The sequence below is a fragment of the Hibiscus syriacus genome, unplaced genomic scaffold (assembly GCF_006381635.1).
Source record: "Hibiscus syriacus cultivar Baekdansim isolate YM2019G1 unplaced genomic scaffold, ASM638163v2 tig00116958_pilon, whole genome shotgun sequence".
NCBI lineage: Eukaryota > Viridiplantae > Streptophyta > Magnoliopsida > Malvales > Malvaceae > Hibiscus > Hibiscus syriacus.
In genome coordinates, this window is record NW_024063484.1 from 868,167 (window position 1) to 879,411 (window position 11,245).

The 11,245-nt window shown below is 32.9% G+C and overlaps 1 protein-coding gene and 1 pseudogene across 1 annotated transcript; one reads left to right on the forward strand and one right to left on the reverse strand.

Annotated features, from left to right (window-relative positions):
• The first annotated feature begins 3,095 nt into the window (after nt 1–3,095).
• Nucleotides 3,096–6,140, forward strand: LOC120189465 (tubby-like F-box protein 3). The gene is made up of 5 exons (XM_039192744.1): nt 3,096–3,646; nt 4,659–4,746; nt 4,887–5,016; nt 5,149–5,328; nt 5,545–6,140. The coding sequence occupies exons 1-5, from the start codon at nt 3,356–3,358 to the stop codon at nt 6,014–6,016; spliced, it is 1,161 nt and encodes a 386-aa protein (XP_039048675.1). The 5' UTR covers nt 3,096–3,355; the 3' UTR covers nt 6,017–6,140.
• Nucleotides 5,533–8,969, reverse strand: LOC120189464 (annotated as a pseudogene).
• Between the last annotated feature and the right edge of the window lie 2,276 nt (nt 8,970–11,245).

Sequence of the window (11,245 nt, forward strand, 5' to 3'; positions counted from 1 at the left end):
GAATCTCGTAGATCGTTGATATCGAAATGATCCAAGAAAAATTATAGAAAGAAATAAAAACTCAAAACTAGATTAACTATCATTTTACTACACAACAAACACCTAATTTATCATAATATCTTATAATTTATTATAATATTTAAAACTTACGTGAAACATCTAGTTAATGCAATAGATTAAGACATCAAAATTATATAAAAAATGAAAATAAATCTGATGATGAAAATATAATAATAACGTATGAAACCTGCTACCAAATGTCAATATAGTCCCATGCAAAAATTTGATACATAAAATTGTTAACATTGTTCATACGAAATGAGATAAGAAAACTGAGATTGTGATCCTATAAGTACCAAATCTTGTTGTTTACAAATGCAGTAAGGTTATCTGGAATGATTATTTTACAATTTAGTATATGTTTAGAATATATTTTTTTTATAAAAATCATGAATATATATTTTATAAACATAATTAGTCGAACCTGAAATCTTTAGAAAAAGAATAATCCATGTAACCATTGAAATTGCTTATATTCACTTGCAACAAAGTTTTAAATGATAAACAAATAAATATTATACATATAACACAAGTAATCAGTTCTCGCACGCAAAGCAATTTCAGTGAGATGTAAAATACTCAGAAAAATGTATATGCAGGCCAACTAATGATATGCATTAAATCTTATTGTAAACTACTTATTTGGTTATCAATTATTATTTAAGTTCTAATTTAGTCATTTAGTTATTTATTTTTTTCAAAATCATATTTAACGTTACGTTTTCGTTTTGATTTGATTTTGATCATACATCATTAAAAAATTAACAGTTATGATAACGTGTTAACATAAGGTAATATCACGTCAATATTAAGAAATAAAATAAAAGTTCACATCAGCATCACCATTAATTTTTTAACGATTGGTGATCATAAAAGAACCAAAATACGTTAGATATGTTTTTTAAAGTTGATAATAATTGAGTGACTAAAATAAAAACTAAATATTAGACCCGTGACCAAATATATGTTTTTTCTGGTGATATTCTCTAGCAAGTAAAAGGTTTGTGGTCTCGCAATGTGTGCTACTTTACGCTGATTATATTGTTGTTGCATCTTGGGAGACAGACGACTAAAAGATCTCGAGCACTAAGGAGTGGTCGAAATTTTATCTTAAGGAAACTGCATAATTGCATGCCTCAACCACTTCGAAGTCAATATTCTTCCAATATTCGGGTTTTTCATTTTAATCTATATTTCTTTTTTTTATGATTTCAATACAAGTCTAATTTATCTATTGTCTCGAACTGTTATTTTATGACAAACTTTAAGAGAAAACAATAATCTCTTAACTATTAAAATCACTTAATTTGATGAATAGTATATCAGGTTGAAAGTTAAAGTCAATGATGATTATTAGAGGGAATTCAAGGGAGAATTGGTTTTTTTTTTTATTAAAAATGATTATAAGATGAGAAAATGTTGGGAAATCATTGCAGCATCCTCCCATAGACTAAAGGGTGGAATTCTTATTCAAAAGATGAAATAAAATAAGAGAAAATGGGAGATATTATAGAGAGGAGGGTCCAATTCCAATGGTCCCATTAGCCACCAACTTCTTTTTTAATTTTATTTTCCTCACTTTCGATGTGTACTATACAAACACAGCAAAACATATTTGAATTCTTTAATCAGAGATTAAATCAAATGGTAAGCATCTTAATATAATTTAAGTATTTATCGAGTTCGAATCTTTTTGTATACATAAAATCTCTATTGAGAGACACCCACCAAAATTAATTGTGCAATCCGGGTATGTCCGAATTAGTTAGGACGAAGTCCAGATGAGAAAAAATATAATTATTTAACTAAAAGAATCTTCTTACCAACAAAATATTAATAAAATATATTTTAATGTGAACAATTTTAAAAACAAATTATAGTAAAATATGGTAATGAACTTATAAAAATAATCAATGAAATTGGTCAAATTATTGTTTTGGTCCCTCTACTATACTCAGATTTAAATTTAACATATATACTTTAATTCGATGTATTTCAATTTCTCTACTTTTATAATTTAGTCTAAAGAGTTAATCAACCAACTATTTCAGTGGAAAGGCTGACATGATCTTTTGATTAAAAAATCATTTCTTGCACACATTTCACTATGTTATTTTAATTGAAATAGTTACCAATGTTAATTATTTGTATTAACTGACGATATTGTAAAGTTAAAAGATTATATTATGTTAAATTAAAATATAAGGATTAAAACTCATATTTTGAGCATAGTATAGGGACCAAAACAATTATTTAACCACCAATATTTGTGGAAAATTAAATTAAAGGACAGGTTTTGAATTTACCAAAAAGAGCCTCTTTACGTATAAAACATAATAATAGTGATAAAAGAATTTCCTAAAATCATGGAAATAAAAAAAGTAAAACGACAAGTTTTAAATTTTAGGGTAAACTACACCTAAGGACATTTAATTATTACAAATATATCACTCCATTAAAATTGAATTCATCATCTAATATGACCTAGTATAACAACACTTTTAATCCCCATAGGCCATAATTTACATATTCTATCAATTTTATCCTAAATCAAAATAATTTAATAAATTTAACCCTTCGTATTTAATTTGTTTATTAATTTAATATTTTTTCTACTATCAAACTAAACGGACTCATTGGATCAAAGTAGAAGTTGGATAATTGTATTATATCATAAAACAAGTTATTGTTAAATTGTTATCTAATTAGTAAAAAAAACATCTTTAGGAGAAGAACAAAGACTGAAATAATGAAATTTTAAATGTAAAGGGTTAAATTTATTAAATTATTTTATATTAGAATCAAATTGATAAAATATATAAATTTTAACGACCAAAACGGTTATTATACCAAGTTATATCACTATATGTTCTGAAATTAATAATGAAGTGATATTTTATAATGATATTTTAATTAAATAACCTATTTATAATTAAAAAATAACATATTAATTACCAAATCTGTAATTAAATGAAATTATGTGTAATTTACCCAAAATTTTATTAGCCAAAAAGGAGGTCTTTAGAAAAAGGAAAAAGTAAAACTTTTCCCCTTAAAACCCGTCTAAAGTTTACACCAAAGAAGTGTTGAGTTTTGCTGAAAACACTTGAAAAGTTGGAAATTCCAATTTTCTATCCAAACCCCAAACTAATTTCTATACAAAAACAACCAAACCCCAACAATATTCTCATCCTCTTTCATTCATTTTCTCAATTTTTTTCATGCAAAACATAGCAACGAAGCAATTTCCACCCGTAACAATCTTTATTTTTTCTTACACTTTTTGACGTTATCGATGGCAATGAAGTGCATTGCCAGGCTAAGGTCCCGCCGGGTGGTTCAAGACCATCTCCTTCGAGCTTCCAATGAAGCGGCGGTTGGCGGTGGTTGCTGTTGGGCCAACCTGCCTCAGGAATTGTTATGGGAAGTTCTTTTAAGGATCGAAGACTCGGAAAGTAGTTGGCCTCAGAGGAAAAATGTGGTCGCCTGTGCTGGTGTTTGCAGGAGTTGGAGGATTATTATTAAACAGATTGTTAAAGTTCCTCAACTTTCAGGGAAATTAACTTTTCCCATCTCAGTTAAACAGGTTTCCCTTTTTTTTTTTCTTGCCTCAATATCATGGGTTTCAATTCTCTTGCTCTCTAGTGAACAAAAAGATTTTGAAGTTTAATTCCAATCCTGTTTCGGGAAACAGGGTCATTTGATCATTTTGATTTGGTGACTAATGGTTTTATTTTTCTTTTTTGTCTGAGTATTTTTATTTGTATCTATTTTCAAGATTCTGGGTTTTCCCCAATGTTTTCTGAGGATTTTATGTTCCTGGGAATCTACTTATGAATTGTTTAGTAAATTTTATGCATGCTGATATCATTTGTTGTCTGATTTTCTAGTTTGGATTGGAGATTAAAGGTCCCAATAGTTATATATACCTTTGAGTTCAACAAATTAGGAAAACTTTTCCAAGAATCTTATGCATTTGTGTTTGGAGATGCAATTTGGTAAATTAGAATGAAATTTGCTTTTTCAAATATAGTTGTGGACCTGGCATGTGTTTTTAACCATTTTTGTCTGCCATGTATTGGACCATTAGACAAGGCAAGTTTACATTACAGTAAATGTTTGGGACCATCATGAGTCCCTCCCTAATCATTGTTTCTTTTATGCTATAGCTTGATAGATAAATTTCCATTGAAGACTGGTTCAAGATTTGGGACCACTTTTAGCTTGCAACCAGTGTTGGTTAACAGTAATCATTAGCTAGCTACAACCACTATCACCATGTCTTTAAAGTCCCTTTTTCTCAACTACCATTTTGCTTTATGCATTGAATTAAAGCTATAGAGTTATAGTATTCGGGCTCAAGTGAATGCTAGATACGAGAATGTACCAGAAATGGATCTGTTCCATACCTCCGAAGTTCTTTTATGTCTTTGAAGGATCTTTGCAAGATGATTTTCCCACACTAGTTGGAGCAACATGACATTAGAGTGTGTTTTGATGTATCAGTCTCTAGAACTATTATCAATTGGAAGTATTTTAATTCTATATTTTCTTGTCATCAAATCTTGAAAATTCTGACTTTTAAATCCAATTTGCAGCCCGGTCCAAAGGATTCTCTCCTTCAATGCTTCATAAAGCGAAATCGATCAACCCAAACATACTACCTTTACCTTGGTTTAACTAATTGTAAGTTTTTCTTCTTCTACAAGAATTGGATGAGTCATTCCATTCAATTACTAGATTAGATCAACGAGAATAGTATCTTCATATATTCCTTTCTTCTGTAGTAACACTTCGGAAATTTTCGTTTAATTTCTCCATGGCAGCATTATTGGACGTTGGAAAGTTCCTTCTTGCTGCTCGCAAGTGTAGGCGTCCAACTTGCACAGATTATATCATCTCTTTACAGGCTGAGGATATCTCAAAGGGGAGTAATGCTTATGTTGGGAGATTGAGGTAAGAAGTGATATATATATATATATATATATATATATATGTTATAACCAACAAAATTATACATATTGATTCTTTGATTTACCTTATCTTGCAGTCTCAACTCTTATGTCATTTTTGTTTCCTTTTCTGAAGATCAAATTTTTTAGGGACCAAGTTCACCGTCTTTGATGGACAACCTCCTCACACTGGTGCAAAGATAGCTAAAAGTAGATCCTCTAGGCTACCAAATTTAAAACAAGTTTCACCTAGAGTCCCTTCTGGCAGTTACCCCATGGCTCACATTTCATATGAATTAAATACATTAGGTTCAAGGTAAGAGTTCGCCATTATTTTGGATAAGGATTTGATAATATCTTCTTGTTCAAGGCAATAATTGATCCGTCATTATTGATTAGCTCATGCATTAAATCAACTGTTCACTTTCTCATAGAAATCTATGTTACTCGAACTTGAGTGTTAGTGTCAGATATATCCCATATCGGAAGCAACATAGATAACTGATGGGGGCATATTTTTAATGACTTCTAGGGGTCCAAGAAGAATGCATTGTAGTATGAACACCATCCCTGCAACTTCAATAGGACCAGGAGGATTAGCCTCCACCCAGGCTGAGTTTTCTCTCAACAATGTGAATCCATCTCAATCGATCCCAATCTTTCATTCAAAGTCGGCCAGTTTGGAGAATTTTCTATCTGGCCCTTTATCATATCAAAAGAATGGTAGACTGGTCTTGACAAATAAGGCTCCGAGGTGGCACGAGCAACTCCAGTGTTGGTGTTTGAACTTCCATGGACGAGTTACGGTTGCTTCAGTGAAAAACTTCCAATTGGTGGCGTCTCCGGAAGATGGACCAGCAGGGCCAGAACATGAGAAGATCATCCTCCAGTTTGGGAAAGTGGGGAAGGATTTGTTTACCATGGATTACCAGTATCCGATCTCAGCTTTCCAAGCCTTTGCTATCTGCCTCAGCAGCTTTGACACGAAGATTGCTTGTGAATAAATGATGAACAGGTTTGTATTTATTTTATTTTTGAAAAAACAAGTAAAGCCCCTGTCCATTTACCAGCATAAACTTTTCATCTTCTCTACCCACTGCTTTTATTACATTTTAATTCCTGAAAAAAAGAAAAGAAAGTGACATCTTAAATATCTGCAACTGCACCCATTAATAACCTTGACTAATGATTGCTCATCCAACTTGTGATGTTCATCTCTGATGCGTCGAGCCAACCTACCAAGTAATAATGCATGTAAACCATCCATCATATGCACATTATTGCTTTTTGTTGTATCCAAGCACAGTTACTGAAATCCATGAAAATTACTAACATGTTTCTCCTTTTCTCCAGGTGCAGGGATCAGGGATGTATGAACAAGTGCTGTGTAGTTGATCATCTCAAGGTTTATAACACACCAGCTTGGATTTTGGATTTTTATTGAATCATTAAAATGAAACTGGGGATTTATAGGATCAGTACAGCTTAACTTGGTCTCAGTTATGTAAAAAATAACTATTTTTATTATGCTTCATTTGCTTATTTTGTTCATGTAACTAAGAGTTCAGAAAAACATGACCAAATCCCTAAAAAGATAATTAAAATCCCACAATTAAAGTCTAAAAGATACAATATACACAGAACTCTTGCTAAGCTGTCTGCAAGTGGATGTTCGGATCTGAACTCGTTTGTACAGATTCGGTGGCTTCTACCTCTTCCGATGGCATATCGTCTGGGTGCATTTCAGGTTGATTAAGGCTTCTGATGAACTCCGTAAACGAAGGAAAATGCTCCGGAGAGAAGAAATGAGCTCCCATTCGCTGATAAGTGAATAGGTCAATTGGATTATCACCCAGCATATTTTTCTTGATCTGCTCTAAACCCCCAGGGGATCCGGATGCCAGGTTCTGCCCGGCAACCTCAACCTCGTGCTTGTTGCAAGTTGCCTGGATTTGTGCCAGTAATGATTCAGGGCTCGAGAGAGAGTCATGTGGCTGGTTCTTGTCTGACAGGTCCATTCCGGCAAGATGAGTTTGCACGAATTCCTTGCAAACATCTCTGCAACTGCTTCATAGCCATCTCTTGAGGCAGTGTTATAGAATCCGGTTGTCAGTTCAGAAGGGTGAGCCCGGGTTTTGTACCAAGAGTGGATCAGTGGGACTTTCCCATAAACATTGACTTCGGAATCACCAAAAATTGAAGAGGCTAGGGAGAGGAGACGATTTCCATGAGATACGAGCTCGCTTGAATACCAAGAAAGGAAGAAGTCGCCATAAGGACTTTCCCAAGACCCACCGTGATCGTTGAAGAAGTTATTCCAGTTCGGTGGCTGATCATAACTAGGGCATCATGTGGACCACCTAGTCCCCATAATGGATTTCCATTTGCTTCAGCATGTTGTTTAAGAAGTTTAAGCATGTTTGTGTCATAACATTGGAACTCCCCAACTCCTGAAATTGTGCCATTCTTGGCACACTTAGGCTTGTGGTGAGATGGATACCGGAGCTCACCATCTGGCCCCAGACCCATTGAGATTCCCTGCAAAACCAAAATACATAAGCCATTAGCATCAGCACACCAGAATAGCGTGGTCTATGGCTAACTTAACCGAGTTAATGTATGGACAAAACCTCTTACCGTGATTGTAGAACCGATGAAAGGTGAGAATGCGGACTTAAAGCTCTCACAAAGGTCCTGGTAGACTTGAATTGGAGTCTTTCCATCAAGAACAGGAAGATCATCAACAGCCAGTGATAAACATTTTCGATAATGATGTCCTGATCGATCTGTAAAGAAGATGCTTGATTGGGATTCCCCAATCTTCATTACCCACTTTGGAAGTGGAATTTTAGGTTCATCGGAGGAGTGGAAGCAAAGTGATACATGAAGCTTCAGACCCGCTTTCTGAACCATCTCCGCAACAGCAAGATAGCCTGACCAGTGGTACTTTCCCATCTCCTCATTCTCAACAACTCCCCACCAGACAGGCAATTCAACACCTTCCACACCCAAAAGCTTCAAAGCTTTCAATCCTGCGGCGATTGCCCGAGCATGGTTTATCGTACTGCCGTCAGAAACCGTATCTAGAGGCAGACCGACAAATAGTCTTAACCTATCAAGCTGGAAAATGAAAAGCAAAATTTGCTACAATCAGCATAAACACATACTGTTGTTTATTAATTCAACTAAAATGCAAATAATATAAATATAAATCAAAATACCTTAAATCGATCACTAAAACAAGCTTATTAAACTAAGATGTAACTATTGATATGCCAAAACAGAAAGTTATCTCTGTATTAAAAATTCTTCACACTTCAAGGACAAGCATCACTAAACCAAACAATTTACTACCAAGACAACTTGTTTTTATTATCTAAAATCTACCCAAAACAGAGCTACAAATCCTCCACAGTCGGCTTAAATATTCGCAGCTTTATCAATTTTAAACAAGCAAATCAACTACTACTCCCCTTTTTAACAATAAAAAGAACAAAAACTACTCAAATTTGAGGGAAGAAAATGAAGTGAAACTTACAGATTTGGAGCTTGTAGAAGACTTGGTCTCAAGAATGGGTTCAGAATCAACAGCCTTCGCCGAAAATCTGATCCCGGTTTTTCTCAACCTCGAAATTTGATTAGAAAAATAAACACTGTTTGGTATCCGAGAAAATAATTTATTTTGATCATTAGTTTTCCCAAAACAAGACCTTAAATCTTTGCACCCCAATTCTGTCTTACAAATTTTTGCCTGTGAAGAACTCATTAGTGAAACCTCCATTTTCACTGAAAATTCGAACGAAAAACACCCTCGAAATCTTCAACAGAAAAACGATTTTTTCTCTTTCAGATCTAGAGATGAAAACTAAAAGAAATAATACCCAAAACTAAAAAACAAAGCTTTTATGGGGCCAGATAAAAGATTTACGCCCAGAAATATAGGCTGAATTGAAAAAAGGGTTGCTTCTACTTGTTTCTTTTGAGATGGTTTGATGAGGGCTTTACGCATTGCTCGACTCCTTATATAAAACGCTGCTTTGCGGAAAACAACAAAAATGCTCCGTATCTTCCATGCGTAGACCTTCAGACTGCCATATTTTCAGCCCTTTTATTTATTTATTTATTCTTTTAGAAACTAATTAATATAATTATATAGTTTTATTCATATTTGATCATTTGGTGGTTTTATTTATTTTTCAATGAAATTGGCATGGAAAAGCAATAAATATTTTTTTTAAGTAAAGAAAGAATTCGTCGTTATCAGCGGTATAAGTAATAAATAATTCATTTATCTTTTAACTGATTTAGTGGTACTTTATAATATAAAATTTAAGTAATGCGATACTTTGGGGAATCAATATCCAGAACTATGGTTGTTATCCAACTGTCTATTTCTTATATATATATATACACACAAGGGATATCTTCCACCTACGGATGATGAGCAAATTACTCAAAAACAAAGTTGATTTTTTCTATTCTATTTAATTAGAATTAATTTCAGATAACTATAAACTCAACTTAAATAAAAAAAATCAATTTTGAGTGGAGTTATAAAATAGAATTCGAATGACTTAAATTTATAATATAAATTGATTATATAAATACTTATCAATAATATAAAATTTTTGAAATTGATTATATAAATACTTATCAATAATATAAAATTTTTGAAAAAAATCAAATTTAAATAAACAGGTATTCATTCTAAAGAATTTACGAGTATATCATTGATAATATATATTTATCCTCTTAATTTTAAATTTATTATGAATATAAAATCGTACCATCATCTCTAGTTATAATTAGAGTGCTAGCGCAGCTCTGACAGAGTTGGAAGGGAAAGAACATACTTATTCACCCATTCCACGATATGGCCTGAGCTTTCACGGATAGATGCAATTAAACCTGTTTATTTAAAACAAAGAAGAATCATAATTTAATTTTAAGGTAAATTATGCGGTTAGTATATAAACTATTTTAAAAAATTGAAATTAAAATTAAATAGGATTGAAAAAATAAAATTTAAATATTAAAATAAAACACAAATAATAATTTAAATACTAAATGTATAATTTACTCTTAATTTAACAACTCAATCGAGAGGTAAACTCCATAAATAGGAGAGTTGATGTTTTCCGAAACAGATTGGCCTACTTCACTTATGAATTCTGAAACAAATCGATGTCAAATGTAAAAATTAAATGCCAAAACAATGTCTAAAATTAATTGAGAAAATCGCCTCAGTGACCAAAAAAAAGTTATAATATACGATTTTAACCAACTTTTTTTGGATTTGCCAAAATGACCAACAAAATCGCAACGCGAAATAAAAATCGCAACGCGATCCCCAGAATCGCAAATCAGTGTCCAAAATCGCAACGCGATTCTTGAAAATCGCAATGCGATAGTCAAATTCGCATTGCGATTTTTCAAAATCGCAACGCGAATATGAAAATCGCAACGCGAACACATAAATCGCAATGCGTATCCGTAAATCGCAACGTGTATCCGTAAATCGCAACGCGTTTCCGTATATCGCAACGCGTATCCGTAAATCGCAACGATAATCCGTAAATCGCAACGAGAATCTGTAAATCGCAACGATAATCCGTAAATCGCAACGAGAATCTGTAAATCACAACACTGAAATTTTGGGTATATAACACTGAAATCATAAACTAAATCCCTAAATCGCAACTCATTCCATCTCCATCTATCACTCTCTCCGGCGACATCCGTTCCTATATCCAACGACATCCTTCCCAATCCGACAACAGGTTTTAGTTTCGCAGCTCGTCTGTTTAGTAAATTAATTTACAACCATGAAATCATCTAATGTTGATCATGTTTGGATAGATTTGTGTTTTGGAGGGTCATGGGATAATGTTCATGGTGTTTTACAATATATGCCTTTACCCATGAATCTTCAACTAAAATTGTCTTTACAAAAGTTAACTTATGAAACTCTAATGCTACGTGTTTCAAATAAATTGAATTTAGAGCCCCTAAGTGGATTTAGGCTATCTTATCAGAGAAATGGTAAAGTTTATTTGTTAACCGACAATGAAGATGTTGAACGATTCATTGCTTACATTAGGGTTTCACAAGATGATGTTACATTGTATGTTGTTGAACCTAGAAGTAGTATTGTTGGGTCAGTAGCGGGTAGTAATCAACTAAGTTTTTCTCAAAACCCACAACCTTTCTCTAATCCAAATCCCAATCAACTT